This window comes from Cydia fagiglandana, chromosome 10, assembly GCF_963556715.1.
Source record: "Cydia fagiglandana chromosome 10, ilCydFagi1.1, whole genome shotgun sequence".
Taxonomy (NCBI): domain Eukaryota; kingdom Metazoa; phylum Arthropoda; class Insecta; order Lepidoptera; family Tortricidae; genus Cydia; species Cydia fagiglandana.
Window position 1 is genome coordinate 8439790 of NC_085941.1, and position 22094 is coordinate 8461883.

General features: G+C 39.5%; 1 protein-coding gene across 1 annotated transcript; it reads left to right on the forward strand.

Annotated features, from left to right (window-relative positions):
- The first annotated feature begins 9460 nt into the window (after window positions 1-9460).
- LOC134668316 (uncharacterized) lies at window positions 9461-11557 on the forward strand. Its single transcript, XM_063525797.1, has one exon. The coding sequence runs from the start codon at window positions 9461-9463 to the stop codon at window positions 11555-11557; it is 2097 nt and encodes a 698-aa protein (XP_063381867.1).
- The last annotated feature ends 10537 nt before the right edge of the window (window positions 11558-22094 follow it).

The window sequence follows — 22094 nt, forward strand, 5'->3', positions numbered from 1 at the left end:
TGAATGATATAACAAGACCATATGTAGAATTATGACAGTCATGACAGTGTGATCAAAGAAGGACTTGTCGCACTATTGCGTAATGTATTGGTACAATTCTTATATGACTCTAATTAGAAAAAAAACACCAACTCAAATAAAATTTTCTCTAATTCACAAATCAACGAAAGCTGTGGTAGTCAACAATGGTTTTAAATTAGGTAGTATTTATCATATACCTAAAATACATTCCTGGCTTGTTTAACTTGTAAAAAATGTACTTACCTAAAAATTTTGGTCGAATATTAATAATGTAAGTAGACAAATACTCATTGAGTTTTTTATCTGTACGTTTTGGACCAATATTGTATATAAACATTATTTTATTAGTAACGTGTTTATATGATTACAATTACCATAAATAATAATATCTACTATTTATGTATATTTATATGGCATGAGGGTATTGTAATAATGGTTGAATTGAAGTCACGGCTGATATAAGTACCTAAGTATGTATAAGTTTGTCACGCATTCATTCAGCACCATACAAGATGCATCTAAAATGGTTACCAATGCTGAATGACAAAACGCAAACTCCAAGTCCTTGGTACGTAATCCTATGCATGTATGTATTCATTTTGGAGCAAATGAATACATACATAGCACAAGTTTCAGTAATACATTATGTTAAGAGTCTAGGTTACATTTTTATTTATTTTAAATCTATTTTCATATTAGAATATTAGAAAAATGATTGGATCCTAAAAAATGGATTGTATGTAGTTACATAGATTGCATGGACTGTATGTCGTCCGTGTAAATGTACATACGTACATACCTACTCTGTTTTTTTTAAGATCAATAGTCAATTGGTTAGAAATGAAATATTCATTCAACTATTTACGTTAATGCCATATTTAATAACCCCAATAACACAGTTATGACATTTTTTGCCTTTTCGTTGCGTAAATGATTGTTTACTGCTCATTTCATAATTATAATTTGGTACGTAATTCCAAGGGCAGAAGCGCCAACGAAAGGGAACTGTTTACGTATTTTCAATAGCATTTAAGTAATTAAAGCCTAATTGATAACTATATGACCTTATTAAATTATCGAATGATCTTAAAGCACCGCTTAGGTTTATATGTAGGTACGTTAATAAACATAAATGTGTAATTGAAACTTTAATACGACGAAACGCTAATCATTTCTTAAGCCAATTTAATATAGAGGTCAATAAAAGATATATATACTCGTATAAACCGGACGCGAAACATTAAAAAGATAGATGAGCCGATAGGAATTAAACCGTAGAATTTTGGCGCTGCAGAGTAATATATTGTCTCATACTTTGTTGTGTAGCGTCATATCATAAAACAAAAAGATTCACGTCATTAGCGACCATTCACAACGCCAACTGCTCAAATAAGGCACACCATATGTACATGAATTGAAATGGAAAAAAAATGAATTTACTTTTATACAAATAAGGCCTATCACAACCCTTACAGACGGTACGTACTCTTCTTCTTCGTGGTCGTGACCTCATGTCTGAGGGACGTGACACCTATGGGTTATTCTTCCTACCACTGCTCTCCAGGCCTCTCGATCTTCGGCCATAATCGTTGCCTGGAGCGAAGTCTGGGTAATATTTTGGACCACGTCTGACCATCTACTGGTCTGCTCTCATCTGCATCTGCTCCGTCGTCTGTTCAGTATATTAGAATTCGGCAGATTCTCACAGAGTCGTACCGTTGAAATTAGGCACCGGAATGGGCGGAATGTCTAGGTATATATGGTCAAAGAAGAAGAAGAAGAAAGAAGAAGTAGGTATAGAATATTTCGTAATGTAACGTAAGTGTGGTGCGCGATGCGCCTAAATTTAAGCGTTGGTAGCTAGCCTAGCGGTAAGTACGAGTAGATTACCTACTGAACGAATCGCCACATGGAAAGAGAGAGGGCCGCAACTTTTTTTTTATTTGAGCACTTGCACCTACAGCTTGGCAAAAAAGAGTAGAAATTAAAAAGTGGCAACACTGTAGTGTCGTCCCTTTCAAACCAATTTATATAAAAAAATGGGACGACACTGCAATGTTGCCACTTTTTAATTTCTGCTCTTTTTTGCAAGCTGTAGATTCGAACATTCGATTGGACTGGTCGGTTTTATGTATCAGAGCGCCTACCGCGAACCACGTTCGACGTGTTGCCTCCCTGTCACACTAACGTACTAATTTACAAGTGTGACAGAGAGGCAACACGTCGAACGTGGTTCGCGGTAGGCACTCTGACTATTATAGTAACAAAGTTGTTCCGTTCTTAACGTTTAGTTTTTAAGTAATCAATCAAATTTCCGCGCGCTTCTACCGTTTATCGATGCAAAGCCAATACGCACTTCATAACGATACAATATTGACATTTTAGCCAATAGGATCGTCCGAAACTCTCGGGCGGCACGCTTAGGACGAGCCTCAGCAGCGCCTCTGTTGGCGAAAACGAGAACTACCGAGACGCCGGGTCATGCGGATCGACCGCTATCGATTTAAAATCATATTATATGTATTAAGCCTCCAAAACTAAGTGTTTTAGTGTTATATCGTGCGTGACAAAAGACCTAAGACTGTTTAACGTACCGCCGGCCGGTGTGTGATAGAAGAAAAGGTGCTGAACGTAAAAAAAAAAAAAGAAGAACCAGTCGTATCCAGAGGATTCCGCCATTGCTGCAGTATCAGGTCAGTCCAGTGCGTGATATCTTTTGGTTATTTTATCGTGTTGTACCGTTTATTACCGGCGAGTATAGATATTTATGCTCGATCCTGAATGTTGTGAATTGACATTGCATCTCTTTCCAAAACCGCGTCATTTTGCAACATCTTTTTGGTGCCGAAACACCGGGAACGACCTTTTGACCTCTATTCACACTCGGCCTACCAAGTACCAATTTCACTTCGTAACCTTTATAACATTGTCGTTAATACTCGTTTAATATCCTTACCTACCGTGTAAACGAATTGCAACGTCAATCTATCGCGTAATTACGAAGTTAAAATCAAAGTCTTTGGTTCATGTTGTCTCGCTTACTCCACCGCCTACCGAATTTAAAAATTGCTTAATCATTTCACTAAAACTATCGAAATAAACCTAATCATTGTTGTCTAGTTAACAAAATCATTTAGCGTTTTATCATAAATAACCTAATTATTAAGTAATCCTATAATTTTGTAACGAAAACTACAACCTACAATATTTCATACCTACGGGTATTCTGAGAATTAAGTTCCCAGTGTAACGAGACCTCCGTCTTACGGAGTTTGTACGTAGTTTGATCACGCGTTTCGTTGGCCTTCTCCCTTTGTTCAAAGAACCACATAACTTGACCCCTCGTCCGAGGCGTAGCATATGGCGACTCGGGTCTTGAGCGTGTTTTGTACACAGGTGTTCGAAATTCGTATAACTCATTTCTTTATTTTGACCGCTCGACTTATCGTATTAAAAATTGTCATTATATTTTAAATTTTGAAATCCAACTTATCGTATTAAAGGGAGATAGGTATTGTAAACGTTTTAATTAGATTCATTTTGTTAGTTCCGGATTTCTCGAATTTATTTCGTGTTAAAAATTTTAATACTGGACTTTCTTTCATTTTTATTTTCTATCGACTTTACCGATTATCGATAACCGTACCGAGTGCCATTTAAGTTCATTTTCGTATAAATTTACTAAATTGATAAATTTTACTACATTAATTCCGCGAACTCGGGGTGCCGGTTTTAAGAGCGCTCTTACAAGAAAAGTCGAAATAATGCAAAATTGATGATACTAGTCGACGAAATTCAGGACTTTGTGCGCATTATTAGAAACAATGAGTACTTGTTCAAGTAAAAGCGTCTTCTTATCTTTTTAAATATCGTTGTAAATATTAGAAAAAGGACTTATTAAATTAGTAATGAATTTTTTTCTGATGGTCGTTTCCGAAAAACCGCGTGAAGCACTGAACGGCAAGCTCTTATTTGGAAATGTTGAGAAGTTTACTCTGCTAAACCTGGCTATTTTGTATTACTAATACCCTGTACTTTAGGCATATCAAACGATATTTTTCTTACATACCTTTGAGAAAGAGAAAATCAGAGTAAAACGAACTCAATTTTCTCTCCGAAACAAGTGTCAATTTCTACGAAAATCTACTTAATATCGAAGTCATTTTCATACTCAAGCAATCTGCAACGTTTGCTTATACTGTTGGTATACATTAGTGTTTATGAAATTCTACTATAATTTTTTGGCAATTTTTTGAAAACTACTCTATATTACCGATGACGCGCGCTCGCCAGCTCAGTGCCGCGGCAGAGCTTGTACAGGCAGGACGTGTGTCGGTCGGCTCCGCACATTTTCAACGGCGACGACGAGGTTTTTTATCATTGTGTGCGGCGGCCGCCGTGTTAAACGCTATACTGTGTGCGTGTAAACCGCAACGAGAGACTTTGATCCTAGCACTGTTTTTATATTATTATAATTTATAATGGTACAGTTTAATAAACTACCGGACAGGATTAAAAATATTTGAAACGACCTGACATTCTATATGTATTTATTTGACTCAAGATAGTACTCAGGGTCTGATGATGGAGCCGGAAGGTGGTCACCGGTACCAATGAACCATGCAACTAAACCACTTTGTGTTTAGGCTCGTTTTATTCATCTCAACAAGATCTTTGACACAAGATAGTACTCAGGGTCTGATGATGGAGCCGGAAGGTGGTCACCGGTACCAATCAACCATGCAACTAAACCACTTAGTTTTTAGGCTCGTTTTATTCATCTCAACAAGATCTTTGACACAAGATAGTACTCAGGGTCTGATGATGGAGCCGGAAGGTGGTCACCGGTACCAATCAACCATGCAACTAAACCACTTCGTGTTTGGGCACGTTTGATTCGGCTCAACAGGATCTTTGACTTAAGATAGTACTCAGGGTCTGATGATGGAGCTGGAAGGTGGTCACCGGTACCAATCAACCATGCAACTAAACCACTTCGTGTTTAGGCTCGTTTTATTCGTCTCAACAAGATCTTTGACACAAGATAGTACTCAGGGTCTGATGATGGAGCCGGAAGGTGGTCACCGGTACCAGTCAATCATGTAACTGAACCACTTCGTGTTTAGGCTCGTTTTATTCGTCTCAACAAGATCTTTGACACAAGATAGTACTCAGGGTCTGATGATGGAGCCGGAATGTGGTCACCGGTACTAATCAACCATGCAACTAAACCATTTCGTGTTTGGGCTCGTTTGATTCGTCTCAACAAGATCTTTGACACAAGATAGTACTCAGGGTCTGATGATGGAGCCGGAAGGTGGTCACCGGTACCAATCAACCATGCAACTAAACCACTTCGTGTTTAGGCTCGTTTTATTCGTCTCAACAAGATCTTTGACACAAGATAGTACTCAGGGTCTGATGATGGAGCCGGAAGGTGGTCACCGGTACCAATCAACCATGCAACTAAACCACTTCGTGTTTAGGCTCGTTTTATTCGTCTCAACAAGATCTTTGACACAAGATAGTACTCAGGGTCTGATGATGGAGCCGGAAGGTGGTCACCGGTACCAATCAACCGTGCAACGAAACCACTTCGTGATTAGGCTCGTTTTATTCGTCTCAACAAGATCTTTGACACAAGATAGTACTCAGGGTCTGATGATGGAGCTCGAAGGTGGCGACGGGTACCAGTCTTTGGTTTATCACCTAGTGTCAAAGATCTTGTTGAGACGAATCAAACGAGCCTAAACACGAAGTGGTTTAGTTGCATGGTTGATTGGTACCGGTGACCACCTTCCAGCTCCATCATCAGACTCTGAGTATCACCTAGTGTCAAAGATCTTGTTGAGACTAATAAAACGAGCCTAAGCATGAAGTGGTTTAGTTGCATGGTTGATTGGTACCGGTGACCACCTTTCGGCTCCATCATCAGACTCTGAGTATCACCTACCCAGCAAACATTTTAAGTATTTTTTCCTGGGCTAGAAGAAGATTTTACCAATTTAAGTGAAAATGACGTCCTAAGTCACCAATTATTTTACGTATTGTACACTTTTACTTCCAAGTCAAAATATAGGGATAATAAAACGTAAATTTCACTTCATAAATACACCATGAAGTCAGGGACTTAGGGGTTGAAAATAAGGCAAAATATTAGGTAAAATTAACCTTAAACCCTGACCAATAGGTCAAATCTACTAATAAGGTATTTTAGGTGTATTTACGACGTAATTATTACTTATACGGAGACCATGAAGTCAGGGACTTAATGGTTGAAAATCTGTCGAAATATTAGGTAATATTAACTTCGAACCCTGACCAATAGGTCAAATGTACTAATAAGGCATTTTAGGTGTATATGAGACGTAATTATTTCTTATACGGGGACCATGAAGTCAGGGACTTAATGGTTGAAAATAAGTCGAAATATTAAGTAAAATTAACTGCAAAGGCTGACCAATAGGTCAAATGTACTAATAAGACATTTTAGGTGTATTTGTGACGTAATTATTTCTTATACGGAGACCTTTAGGTCGTCGATTTTATGTCGATTTAGCTACTAGTTTTAGGTAAATGTTACTTAAAATAGATACCAAAATGCGACCATATAGTTAAAATCACTTGTAAAGTACTATCAATACCATAAGGTTGTGCCGCCATTTTCTTTCATTGCATAATTTAAGTTGTTATATCTTGAATGGTGCCATCGCACGGTACTTCATTGTGCTAATATTCAAAATAAAACAATATTTTTGATCAAGTCAATACACTCACACACACAAATATTCAATTACAACACTCAATTACAAGCAAATATATGCATTTTGATTTTATAAAATGTTGAAAACTTAAATATTTCAAAAGCCCATCGATAGTTTTGTATGTAAACCTAATATACTGCACGAAAAAATTTTCTGTGCATTAGATTTCATCGTTCTTCATCAGCGTAATCGGCCTAAATTATTTTACATGAATTAGTGGCCGCCATTATCATTGCACAACTTAAAGTTGTTTTCTTGTTAGACATTTTGTTTCTGAGTGAAAATAATATATAAGCGTAATGTTTGTGTCTCTTTTTCTCTTCATCGCGTCTCATCTAAATATTGCCTCGCAGAGTAATTATATGGATAAAAATATGTCGCCATCACGTCTAAAGGTGGTAAAGAATACCAAATTAGTACATTTTCACTACGCGGCACGTCGTGGCGACGTCGAATCCACGTCGGAAACATGACCTAGTGTTGACCTAATGGTTGTAATCACTAATTTACCGTCAATAAATACGTCGCCGGCACGTGCGTTTTTTCCCCATTTATGTCGACTCGACGTGCCCACGACGTCGATTCGACGTGCCTCATTTTGGTCTCCTGAATTGTGCGACCTAAAATAGGTGCCTTTTTCGGAATATCGACCAAAAATGTTTGCTGGGTAGTGTCAAAGATCTTGTTGAGACTAGTCAAACGAGCCTAAACATGAAGTGGTTTAGTTGCATGGTTGATTGGTACCGGTAACCAACTTCCAGCTCCATCATCAGACTCTGAGTATCACCTATATCTAAAGATCTTGTTGAGATGAATAAAACGAGCCTAAACACGATGTGGTTTAGTTGTATGGTTGATTGGTAATGGTGACCACCTTCCGGCTCCATCATCAGACCCTGAGTACTGTCTTGTGTCAAAGATCTTGTTGAGACGAATCAAACGAGCCCAAACACGAAATTGTTTAGTTACATGAGAGACTGGTACCCGTGGCCACCTTCCAGCTCCATCATCAGACCCTGTGTATCTTCGGTGTCAAAGATCTTGTTGAGACGAATCAAACGAGCCCAAACACGAAGTGGTTTAGTTACATGATAGACTGGTACCCGTGGCCACCTTCCAGCTCCATCATCAGACCCTGTGTATCTTCAGTTTCTTGTAACTTGTTTCTTGTAAATAAGCGAGTACCTATAATTTCTTTCGAGTAATATACGTTCATAAGTACGAGTATGGGGCTATTCATAAATTACGTCGTTTCAAATGGGAGGAGGGGGGGGGGGGGTCTGGACATCGGATGATGGTAGCATGACGTAGGAGGAAACAGAGTCATCCGAAGCATGATTTTTGGATGATTTGAGGGATGGGGGGGGGGGGGGTCAAAAATAGATGACGTAATTTATGAACAGCCCCTATGTACATTTGCACTGCATTTAGTATTTTCGTACTTACCAAATAACAGTTTTAGGACTTTATAAGTTAAGTACAGTTAGTTTTGTTATGGTTGATTTCAATATGCTTCGCGAAGGATCAAGAATGTTTAATCCATCATTGTAGTGCGAGTGTGGTAGAAGGGATCGGAATACTGAGCTCGCACGGCCTGCCGCAGCGCGTAAAATACCTAAACTCGCTCAACCCCGAAATGTAATAGCACTCTTAATAGTTGCCGCGTTATACAAACATCGAAGCTGTTTTTATTTGTGCTATCACTGATATCGTATAGTGTTTTTAAATACGAGCTTGTTGTTTTAGTGCATATTATTTGCGTATTAGTAAACATTGTTTTCTAACCTGACACAATGTCTTACCTAACAAGGCGTAAATCTAAATCCAGTGTAGGTAAAAAAGGTACCGATACAGCTTACACTGTCAGCAACTTACCGAGTTTACGACGTAAACGTACTATAGCGTATAACCGTATAGCGAAGGCTTTGGAAATAGGGACCTTAGCCAATACCGATGATTCACAAGTTGAGTTGTTTCTTTCATATTGTCAGGAGATAAAAAATATCGCTGATAGTTTTCAAGAGTCGCATCTTATCATTTCGGATCTATTAGGGGATGATGTCGACGACAGTGAGAACGAGATTCAGGAACGATTCGACGAAGCGTATTTTAACGTAGTTGCCCTACAGCGTAAATTTTTACCGTGTTCGTCTCAACAACCGGGTATTTCGAGACAGGACACAACACCGGGTTCGCATAGTAGTAATATGCGGCTTCCAAAAATTACGCTACCGACTTTTTCGGGTACTATCAAGGAGTGGCCCGAGTTCATCGCGACTTATAATGCGCTTATTCACGAATCGACCCTTTTGAGTGAAATTGAGAAATTTCATTATTTAGTGTCCGTTTTACGCGGTGACCCTTTGTCGTTAATAAGAACGTTTCCTGTTGCAAGTGAACATTATCTAAGTGCATACGATGCTCTCAAGTCCCGTTACGAGGACAAACGCGACTTAGCTTTTACGTGTTGGCGTGACATTTTGGATGTCAGTTTTAAAACGGCTAGCGCTCAAGATTTTCGACACGCGCTCGATACAATCGATGAAAATCTAACTATTTTAAAACAGTTGAAGTTACCGACCGAACATTGGGACTTTGTCCTGTGTTATAATATTCTAGCCAAGTTAGATACAAAGCTACGACGCGAGTTTGAAGAGAAACATACCAACGTGGAGATGCCTCAGTACAAGCAGATTAGGGCATTTTTACATGCGAAAAGCGAAGCTTTGTTGCGCGATACGCACTTTACCGGCGTTACTTCTAAAAACGCGAACACTTCTAAAGAGGCAACGGGAACCATACAGAAACCGAAGCGACATAACGTCACTCATACACTACTCTCTCCTACCGTGAACCCCCTTCCAAAGGGTGGTGACAAACAAGAGGTGAAACCGAAAGTTTCGGGAACTCCAAAAGTTTCGGGAACTCCGACAGTTTCGGGAACTCCGAAAGTTGTCCGAAAATGTTCCTTCTGTGGTGAAGAGCACAACATATCAGCCTGCAAGGACTTTATAGCTAAATCGGTGGATGAACGAATGGCTATTACCACGGAGAGGAAATGGTGCTATAACTGTCTTAACGCGTCTCATTCAGTGCGACAATGCACATCGATATTTTCTTGTCAGAAATGCAAGCGGAAGCACCACACTCTGTTACACCGAGAGCAAGCTGCCAGCAATCCTGAACCTTCTGGTGAAAAATCAAGCTCAGTCGTCTTACTGGCTAAAGAACCGTTGACTCCGTCCAATTCACCTTCGAATACGACCGTGCTACTGGCAACTGCGCTCGTCCAAATTCGTGATGCTTCAGGCGAGTTTCAGACATTCCGGGCGTTATTGGACGCCGGAAGTCAAAACAATCTTCTCACTACACAAGCGGCTCAACGGCTCAAGTTGGAGCCTACACCGACTAGTGAAGGGCCATGCGGCCTAGGAGGTGCACCCGCAACAGTGACTGGCAAGGTCACATGCGATATAGGTGCCAAGGACACCGTACATTTCCGCCTGGAAATGTTCGTTTCACCACACATTTGTGATGAACAACCAATCGGAAGACTCAATACGAGTGGATGGGATGAACTCAAAACATTACCGTTAGCTGATCCTGGTTTTGATATTCCTGGTCCAATTGATGTCTTGCTCGCTGCCGATGTCTTTGCTGAGTCACTTCTCGACCAACGTTTGAAACGCTGCGTCAATAAACCGCGTGCTCTCAACTCTGTCTTCGGATGGCTGATTGTCGGTAGAATCCGACTAGCATCGTCGTCTTTATTAAGTGTACCTTCACCTAATAAAGATGAAAGCTTAAACAATATCGTTCAACGCTTCTGGGAAATCGATACCGTTCCACATTCTTCCCGATTAACCCCAGATGAACAGCTCTGTGAAAATAGTTTCACAAACGAGCATTACCGTGACGAGACTGGTAGGTACGTCGTCTGTCTCCCCTTCAAAGATAACGCTGAGCCTGTGTTTGAAGGCTCTCGGGAGATAGCGTTACGACGCTTCCATGCTATCGAAAAGCGCCTTTCTCGTGATCCAGACTTGAAACAACAATATGTTGATTTCATGACCGACTACATCGAAAGTGGTCACATGACTTTGGTGCCTGCTAAGCACATGGGTCAAGGCAAGTTTTATGTGCCGCATCACTGCATTTTGCGCCCTGACAGCGCCACAACGAAGCTTCGCGTTGTCTTTGATGCGTCAGCTAGAGATGCGCATTCCAAATCGCTTAACGACTCGCTATTAACAGGCCCAAAGTTACAATCCAACATTGCGGAGATTCTTCTTCACTACCGGGAGCACGAAGTGGTCTTTATGGCCGACGTGCGCCAAATGTACCGTCAAATTAACGTTGCTCCGCATCACCGGGATTACCAGCGTATTCTCTGGCGAGCTCACCCAGATGAGCCTCTTCAGGAATACGTATTGAACACCGTAACGTACGGGGTCTCCTCGGCTCCGTTTCTTGCTTGCCGAACGATCCAGCAATTGGCCAACGATGAAGGTCATAAGTACCCGAAGGCCAAAACCGTTCTAACTTCCGATATTTACGTCGATGACGTCGTTACCGGAAGTTCTTCGCTGGATGACGCTTGTGACATCAAGTCACAGGTTATCGCACTTTTCAAGCTCGGCGCTTTCGAGCTAAGAAAATGGGTAAGCAACCGACCCGAACTTCTTAGGGATTTGCCCTCAGAAATGTGTCTTTCGGACGCCATCGCATTTACCGAGGCCGAAGACACCACCGTTAAGGTCCTTGGCCTTTAGACCAGCGGTGGAACAAAAATGGGTTTTGATAACATTAAAGTTTTTTCTTTTTTGATATGTTATTGTAAGCATGTTAAATAACATTCATGTAAAAAGTTAGAAAATTTTAGGTGGAGCGTTCGGCCATATTTAAATTTTTAATTTTTGCTAAATAACTATGTAAATATAAAATTAAAGTTACAAAAAACTTTAACATATTCAATAACACTTTAATTTATTCACACTATTCGGTTTTTAGAAATCTGGAACAGCTGCTTTCTGGTGAACGTAAAAACAGGAATTATTATGAAAATACAGAATTAGAGTAGCTGATATTGCAAAATTACGATATTATCTATCAACTTAGTATACATGTAAAAAGTTAGAAATGTAGACAATGTGCTTGTCTAGATATTGATTTCTCGTTAAGCAGTATAGCCAATATTGAATTAAAGTTTGTAGAGTTAATATTACACGGTCATAATAAAGATCTTACTTCTCACACAAAAGATTAGAAATATAAAATCACGGCGACACTAAATACTGATACGTAAGTATGCATTCCGAGCTTATATTAAGTTACATTTCAAACGCGCGGCGTTTGCGCGCGCCGCGCTGTGCGCCGTGGCAGGAGGCAGCGATCGACGGTCGCGGGCTAGCGGTTAGCGCGGTGCCCTTAAAAATACGCAAAGCGTTTATAAAATTATTATCAATGGTAAATAGTTATTTTACACAGTACACTAATGGAAACTTACCTTCCCTTATTTATTTCTATATGTACTAGGGATTGCCCGCGGTTTCGTTTACGTAGAATTCGTTATCGTGTTAAGTACAGAAATAATAGATACATTTGAAAATTATTTTAGGTGCATTGTCATACAGATAACTACCCTTGTTAAAGTATTCTTCAAATTCAATACACAGGTGTCATTTCAATATAATTTTGCGTAATTTGGCGCTTTTAGGTTATAAATGACTAGCGACATATATTTTTTAAGAGCAATCATCTCCGATAATATTTACTTTATCATAAAATCAATTTCAAACTGACGTTATTCAATATTTATCATTTTAAAGTCAATATTACCAACCAACTGATCCAATTTACCTACGGTAACAACTCAAAATTTGCATCAAATTAAATGCCACTTTTCTTATCCGTTACGAACAATCAAGAGGGCCTTTACGAGCTGATGTGGTGAAAATTTTATTTAACCTTCGTCCCTTGAAACCTTCACTACGCTCAAGGTTCAACTTTACGAACCACTAACTACGCTCGTGGTTCAATTTTAGAATGTTTGAATTTGTGAATGCCTCGAACAGCCAAACTGTGGAATGAACTGTCCGATACGACCTTCAAACCTTCAAAGACCCCCATCTTAAAGGTCGGCAACGCGCTTGCAACCCTTCTGGTGTTGCGGGTGTCCATGGGCGGCGGTAATCGCTAACCACCAGATGATCCGTCTGCTCGTTTGCCTCCTATTTAATAAAAAAAAATGTTTCGCTTGTTTGGGTATCAATATTAGCACGAGCGGTTAATCAACAACTTTTCCCCTTGTAAAACAAATAAATAAGGTAGATGAGGTGCAGGCATATGAGGCCCGGCGGGTAACAAGGCCCAGCATTCAAAAATAGCAGTTGCTCCCTATTATTCCCAATTATTCTGAATTTGTACTTGTTGCTAAGAAGGCCCACTGTCAGTGCAGGTAAAAAGGTCTAGTCCCGGGCCTTATTGAACGTATGAGATGAAATATTAGATTAAAATATTTTAAGATAATTTTCAATATTTTAATCTCTTATTAATAAGGTCGATTTGAAGAAACTTCTATGAAATTATGACTTATAAATAACACTTGCACTGCGTGGGCTGTCAAAATTGCTGCAGACTTTTCTTGGTCTAACTCTAATAATTTTTCACGTGCTTTATTGACCTTAAGACGTTTTAAAGAATCAAAAAGTCTAATAACATTGAGGCACTTATACTTTTTAAAGGCAGTAACTAATTACAAGTGACTTTTTTTTGTTAATACATAGGTAGGTATTTACGATCATCATCATATATTTAAGAGTATGACTCTTGTCGGTGGAGCAAATTCCATGTTTGGCGGTCCTCCGCCTTCTCTTTGACAGCCCGATACGACACGACTTTGATCTTTTCCTTTATTTGATCCATGTACGCTCTCCTTGGTCTTCCCCTCTTCCTGTTTGCTTCAACTTTCCCTTCTATGATATTTTTGATAAATTCGTCGTGTCGTATCAGGTGCCCAAGCATCCTTCCTCTTCTATTGTAGAGTATTGTTGAACTATAGATAGTTCTTAACAAACTCCTCCTCTCTCCTACTACATAGGCCACACTGAATGTTTTGCACTACTGGCCACTGGTAAACATTTAAATTATGAATTGTATATTTAAAAAAAATACAGGCTTTTGATTATGGAATGTGACAAATGTTGGCGACAAATCGATCGTCTTTTGTTTTTAATGGCTTGTCAAAGTAAGTCAGTGCGTTGAACGTGGCTTTAACGCGAAAATATTTTTAGAGCTATGATTTTGTTATGATTTTAAAAGTTCGCTTACTCCGCAAGAGTGTAGTGCTTGCCTTCAAAATGCTTTTGGGATTGAAGCACCACATCTGAGCATCGTGAGGCGTTGGTATGGTGAATTTAGTAGAGACAGTATTATTCTAGATAATTATTTTCGTGAAGGTCGACCGTCCACGGCGATCATTCAAGGAAACGTGGCTACTGTGAGACGACTCATTGAAGAAAACCCACGAATCACCTATGACGAAATTTGAGGACAATTAGGGATAGGTATGAGACAAATACAAAAGATTTTACAAGAATATTTAAAAGTCGGGAAGCCTTGTTGTCTTTGGATTCCTCACGAATTAACTTCAGTCCAAAAACAGGTACTTTTTGACTGGTGCCGAGAAATGCTGCGTAAGTACAAGCAAGAAAGTTCAAATGCTGTATATAACATCGTTAGAGGAGATGAAATCTGGATTTACTGCTACGATCCGGAAAAAAGGCATTAGTCCAGTCAATGGGTCTTTCGAAGGTGACAGGAGGCCCATAGAAGTTCAACAAGCCAAAAGCGTTGCCAAACATTTTGATCGTCTGTTTTTTTTAAACGCGACTTTTTTGTACCGTACTTTTAAATAATAAAAGAACGTTAAATACTGAGTAGTACACTACCATTTGTGTGCCCGCAGTCATTGAAAAAGACCGCGAGAGACGACCGAGAAGCCGCATCCTCCTGCGTCATAATAATGCGTCCACCGATACCGCAATAAAGGCAAAAACATTTTTTAATTACGAAAACGTGGAAAATGTCTCTTATACGGATTATAATCCAGACATTGCACCCTGTGACTTCTATCTATTTCCCAAAATTAAGGATTTAATTTGGGGTTTGACATTTAAGACCCCGGATAAGGCAGTTACTACGTTTCATCACCACGTTGAAAACATGCAGTCAAGTGATTGGGCCTCATGCTTCCAAAAATGGTCTGAGCGAGTGAATATGTGCATAGAATGTAAAGGGAAACATTTTGAGAAGCAATAAATGTATTATTATGGTTATAAATGATTTTATTCAAAAGTTACGCAAAACTTTCAGTGCGGCCCTCGTATGCGTAAAACCTCTTCGTTAGTTTTCTTTTCTTTTACGATAGAATTGCGAAAAATAGATATTTTGCAACGAGTGACGAATTTTAAAACACGGTCAAAGGGAGTGTTTTAACGTGCTTATTATAGCACCGGTCGTAATGTAGCACCAGATGTACTGTAAAAATTATGTTAAAAGATAATACTTACTGTTACGAATAAATATTTTTACTGTAAAAAAATATCCCACCAAACACATTTTCATGTAAATTTTGTTGCTAAGACGAAACCATAAGACTCGCACTGTCAAAAAGTTGTCAGATCTCTTGTCGAGCCAAGCTTCAAACTCTACAAGCCCTAACTTCACTAACTCTACACCTTAGTCAAAATATGTGGCTTGGCTGTTTCGCTACCGCCACATGGGCATAAGGTGAAAAATTTATTAAATTCATTATTTTTAGGGTTCCGTACCTCAAAAGGAAAAATACTGAACCCTTATAGGATCACTCGTGTGTCTGGCTGTCCGTCTGTCACAGCCTATTTGCTCCGCAACTACTGCACCAATAAGTTGAAATTTGGTATACACATGTAAGTCTCTAGCCCAAGGACATACACGTAAAGTAAATAATAGAAATTCAAATAAAGGGGTCACTTTTGAGATGAATGATAAATAGAAGAAAAAAAAACTATATCTTGTTATAATTAATATAAGAGAATTAGAATATGAATTAATATAAGAGAATTTTGTTAGAATTTTAATTAGTATAAGATAGATATGTATATTGTCATGTTATTTTCTCGAACTCCCCATCGGCATACAAACCTCCTCAAGGTTTTGCCCACGATGGGTCTTGTAATAATAATGTACTTTATTTAGCTTATTGTTCAATAAATTAAAAAAAATAAAAAAAAATATATATATATATATATATATATATATATCAAACGAAGGGGCTCATTGTAAGAATCTCAGATATATTTTTTCATAATTTTAAAATAAATAGTTTAGAAGTTATTTAAGAAAATACGCAAAAAATGACCATTCCCCCCTCCCCCCTTATCTCCGAAACTACTGGGTCTAAAATTATGAAAAAAGTACACATATTAGCTCTCTTCCTATAGATGACAGGAAAACCTATTAGAAATGTGCAGTCAAGCGTGAGTCGGACTTAAGTACCTAGTTTTCCGATACCTACGGGTTTTTTAAAGACTACTCACTTTTCTCTTAAAAAAATATATTGTTAAAAATTGTGTAATGTACAGAACCCTTGGAACGCGAGTGCGACTCGCATTTGGGCGGTTTTTGTATTATACTTACATACAATAGTTCTTGTAGAAACGAAACGGCCAAGCCACACACTTTTGGTGTAGAGCTAGTAAAGTTAGAGGGCTTGTAGAGTTAGAAGCTTGGCAAGAGATCTGATAACTTTTTGACAGTGCGAGCCTTATGGTTTCGTTTGGGCAACATTGTACATCAAAATGTTTTTGATGGGATTTCACTTCTTTTTGTAAGTTGTTTATGACAATCTTCCATCCCCTAATTTAAAGGGTTGGGGGTGATTTACTATTAAAAATCCTGAAATAAGTATCTGGGGGCATCTGTTACACAATGTACTTCTTACTGATTCCCCATATAACCCTTCACCCCGTAAGGGTAAACTTTGGGGTTGAAATCTGCCTTCACCCCGTAAGGGTAAACTTTGAGGTTGAAATCTATTCTATATCCTTCCCCATGACAATACCTATCTACATACCAAATTTCAACTAAATCGGTTCAGCGATTATTGATTTCCCATACAAAATTAAACCCCATCTTCATCCCCTTAGGGATATTTTTTTTTTGAATTTATTTGTTGTTTGTGTACTAAAACTATCTTACATACCAAATTTCAGCTTCTTAGAGGACTTCAGGAAGTACCCGGTATTGATGATCATCAAGTGAGTGAGTCAGTGACGAAATCGAAGTTTTTAGATATGAATAAAATCTAAAGTATAAGAGCTATGCAATTGATATGCTTAATAAGTCCGAGAACTTTGTTTATCTGGTATAATCCAACCCCAAGTTATGAGGGTTCCAAAAAACGACGAAGCGCTTCGAGAAAAGGTAGATAGTGCCCTTGCGCTTTTCTCGTCTTGGCGGGGGCACTGCCGTGCCCCCAGATGTTAAAAGATGAGACTACTGTAACTAATAAAGATTTATGTTTAGTTACCTACTATTTTCGCGTAAACTAGACAATTTTTATATCTTTAGTTATTAAGACCCAAAATAATTATTTTCACTTATTATAAATAAATCCTCCTGTTATGAAGTATCAAATATTGTTATTTGTATATGTATAAGTCTTAAGTTAAAAACAATAAAATCTGTTATTACCTACTGTCAAAATGATTATTTTTTGCGGGATTAAGTAATACACTGGTAGTGTTCAATAAGGCCCATAATAGGACTTTTATAAAAGGTATATTTTCCAAGAGTATCGTAATATTTTTATAACTATTTTGGTATAATGAAGAAACTTAAATAAATGAGAAACCTATTTGAGTGAGTTTTTCAGACTTCATATCCTGTTTATTAAAAAAAAACCATTTTAATTTAAGGTGGGCTGTATATAGGCATATACGGCCCACACGGAATATACAATAAGGTAAGTGAGGCCACTTACCTTATTGTATATTCAGGATGTATACCGTGTAATATTGATCAATTGGTTTATAATATACATATTATGATATTGACGTTGAATAGGACAGGACATGACAATAGGAACCAGAAATAGGTATAGTTGGTCAAACCAATTTGTCAGTAAATAAAAACAAAAAACTATATTCATCCTTTTCTTTTGGGTGCTAGTACTAGTGTAAGTCAAAGATAGTATGATGATTCTCCCTGTCTATGTTTGAAATGAGACAGTCCTTTGACAAACTATGTATAGTAAAAAATAGTTGTGAATATCTTGTACATTTTTATTACAATATTAGTCAAGATAATGAAATATAGCTGGTCAAGCAAATCTTGTCACTAAAAAAAGGCGCGAAATTCAAATTTTCTATGGAACGATATCCCTTCGCACCTACATTTTTCAAATTTGCCGCCTCTTTCTACTGACAAGATCTGATTGACCAGCTGTAGGTATTTTTACTTAATAAGATATTTTAATTTCACGTAATGTCCGCATCTAATTTATATATGTGCACGGTAAACAAACAAATGAATGATAAGAAAAGACAGACAGTGTTACTGAGCGGGAGGTGGGGCGAGGGGCGAGGTATAGGTAGGCTATGATAGGCTCTCGAGCGCCGCGCCGGCGACTGACGGACCAGCGCGGCGTATGTATGAATTTCGCGCCTTTTTAACTAGATTTTACTATTACAATGCAAGCTACACACAGAAATTTCTTACTTTCCATAATATGGCTGCGTATATTATTTTATAGTAATAGACTTATTTTTACAGACTCTAATTCAATATTAGATCTTATAGGACAAAAAACGTATATTAATTCTAAAGCATATATCTTATTCTTCTAGCTTTTTAGCTTGCCTATTAACTTATAAATTTAGATATGTTGTTGTGGATTTATTAAACTTTAATTCAATATCGACAAAATAATAAGCTAATTGTAGTTTGACAAAGAAGCACGTTAAAAAAATTTCTAATAATTTTACATTATAAAGCGTCATACATATTATAAACAATGGAACTTAAACATTGCACTTTAATTCAATATTAAAAAATCATTACTAAAAATATATAAATACCTAATTTATATCTAACGCTCGTTCTAACTTTTCATCATATATAGCATATATGCTTAAAAATATGTCCTATATCAGATAAGTATCACTTTTTCAACTTTAGAATTATCAAAACTTTTAGTGCAAAAATCCGGTCCCACTATTGAGCTATTAAATGGGAACCCGCTTCCGATTCGTTCGTTTTTAACGTCCAACCGTCCAATCAACCGTGTACCAAACGAACGATTCTAAGTGAGGTCGCCAGAATCTTCGACCCTTTGGGTTTTTTGTCTCCATTGACAATCCAAGCCAAAGCCTTGATCCAAAAACTTTGGATTCTCGGCTCTTCGTGGGATGAAACTCCTCCCCCGGAAATTGTGTCCCAATGGAGCAATTTCTCTCAGCAACTTCCTCAAGTTAGAGATCTGAAAATCCCTCGCAAATTCACCATCGAAGGTGCTCAATCGTATCAGTTGCACGGGTTTTGTGACAGTTCTGAGGTAGCGTATGGCGCCGTCGTATATCTACGTGTCACCGAGTCTGATGGCTCCGTTCGCGTCCACCTCGTTTGCGCAAAGGCGAGAGTTTGTCCACTTCGGAAACAATCTTTGCCCAGATTGGAATTGTGCGCAGCAGTGCTGCTTGCTGACCTCATCAAGTTCGTCAAGGACACGCTACGGCTGCCTGTCGACGAAACTTACCTTTGGTGCGACTCAACCGTTACACTGGCTTGGTTGCGCGCTCCGTCCTCTCGTTGGGTGACATTCGTCGCAAATCGTGTTAGCCACGTGCAGGACATCGTTCCTACCGCTTGCTGGAGACACGTTCCCTCTGGAACGAATCCCGCGGATATCTGTTCACGAGGGCAGTTTCCTCGGGAACTTTTAACCAATACGCTATGGTGGGCGGGCCCAGCGTGGCTCTCTCAATCGCCGTCCGAATGGCCAAGAGATCTATCGAAAGATCGCAACACCGATAACGTCGTACTTTCCGAACAGCGTCGTGTAACTCTCGTAACAAGCCAAACCGAACCAATCACACAAACGTCAATAATCGATCAGCTGTTAGAGAGATATTCGTCGTTGGACAAGGTCTGTCGCATTCTAGCTTACGTTCGTAGGTTTTGTACCAATGCGCGTGGCAGCGCTTCACGATCTGAAAGCCTGCTCATAACGGACATCGAGCGCCATCGCGCGCTACTAGAAATCGTCAAGCATTTCCAAGATCGGCATTTTTCCGATGTCATATCGGAACTTAGGTTGCGAAAACAACTACCTCGTAGTCTTCGCAAACTAAATCCGTTCCTAGACGACCAAGGCATTCTCAGGGTGGGCGGGCGACTCGCGCGCTCCGGCTTAGAATTCGAACATAAGCACCCTGCCTTGTTGCCTAGAAAGTGTGTACTTACGACACGCGTAATCGAATCCGTCCATCGGAAAACCTTTCACCCTGGCCTAAATACGACTCATTATTTAGTCCTGCAACAATTCTGGATCCTCGCGGCTAGGCGAGCGATACGACACCAGCTTTCGAAATGCATCCGTTGCTATCGTCTTCATCCGCAGCCTCTGCAACCGTTCATGAGCGACCTTCCTGCCTTTCGAGTCAATCAGGCTAAACCGTTTTCTGAGGTCGGCGTTGATTTCGGTGGTCCATTTCGCATCAAACTCGGATCCCATCGCGGTGCGAAAATCGATAAGGCTTACTTATGCCTGTTTGTGTGCCTAAGCACAAAGGCCGTCCACTTGGAGGTAGTGTCAACGCTATCAACCGATGGCTTCATCGCAGCCTTACGTCGTTTCGTTTCCCGTCGTGGCCGTTGTAACGTCATACACTCGGATTGTGGTACAAATTTTGTCGGCGCGAGCTCACAACTAGCAGAATGTATGGAACGAGCCTCGCACGCAGAACATATCACTTTCAAACGCAACCCCCCGTCCGCTCCACACTTTGGAGGGATATGGGAGATCCAGATTAAGGCCGCCAAGACACATTTATATCGCATCGTTGGCAACCAGGTCTTAACTTTCGAACAATTATCGACATGTTTCACCCAAATAGAATCGATTATGAACTCGAGGCCTTTGTGTCCATTAAGTTCTGACCCTAACGACCTGAACGTCCTCACACCCGGTCACTTTCTGACATTAGAACCCCTGACAGCAGTCCCAGACTCTGACTATACGGACGTTAAACTTAATCGACTAAACCGGTGGCAACTCATCCAAGCGTTCCAACAGCAGTTCTGGAAACGCTGGCAAAATGAGTACCTACACGCATTAACTCTGCGGGCAAGATGGACCAAAGACTCTACACCGTTAACCGTAAACTCAATCGTACTTATCAAAGATGAGAACCGACCTCCTCTTCATTGGCCGTTAGGACGAGTTGTCTCTCTCCATAACGGACCTGACGGAGTAGTTCGGGTGGCTACCGTGCGAACCGCGAAGGATAATTTAGTTAAAAGGCCCCTGGTCAAACTATGTCCCCTTCCATCCGAATAATCGCTCCCATTATCAGCGTTCCTTAGTTTTAAGATTAGTTTCGTAAATCGTAGTTTACTAATAATTAAGTAACATTTTCTTTTTCATTCGGGAAAATCCCATTGGTATTTTGGTGGGCGGAATGTTCCGTTCTTAACGTTTAGTTTTTAAGTAATCAATCAAATTTCCGCGCGCTTCTACCGTTTATCGATGCAAAGCCAATACGCACTTCATAACGATACAATATTGACATTTTAGCCAATAGGATCGTCCGAAACTCTCGGGCGGCACGCTTAGGACGAGCCTCAGCAGCGCCTCTGTTGGCGAAAACGAGAACTACCGAGACGCCGGGCCATGCGGATCGACCGCTATCGATTTAAAATCATATTATATGTATTAAGCCTCCAAAACTAAGTGTTTTAGTGTTATATCGTGCGTGACAAAAGACCTAAGACTGTTTAACGTACCGCCGGCCGGTGTGTGATAGAAGAAAAGGTGCTGAACGTAAAAAAAAAAAAAGAAGAACCAGTCGTATCCAGAGGATTCCGCCATTGCTGCAGTATCAGGCCAGTCCAGTGCGTGATATCTTTTGGTTATTTTATCGTGTTGTACCGTTTATTACCGGCGAGTATAGATATTTATGCTCGATCCTGAATGTTGTGAATTGACATTGCATCTCTTTCCAAAACCGCGTCATTTTGCAACAAAAGTGATCATGGGTAGACTGCAAA

Excerpts from the sequence above, each read along its gene's own strand:
- LOC134668316 (XM_063525797.1), top strand. The coding sequence starts at position 9,461 with ATGCCTCAGTACAAGCAGATTAGGGCATTTTTACATGCGAAAAGCGAA.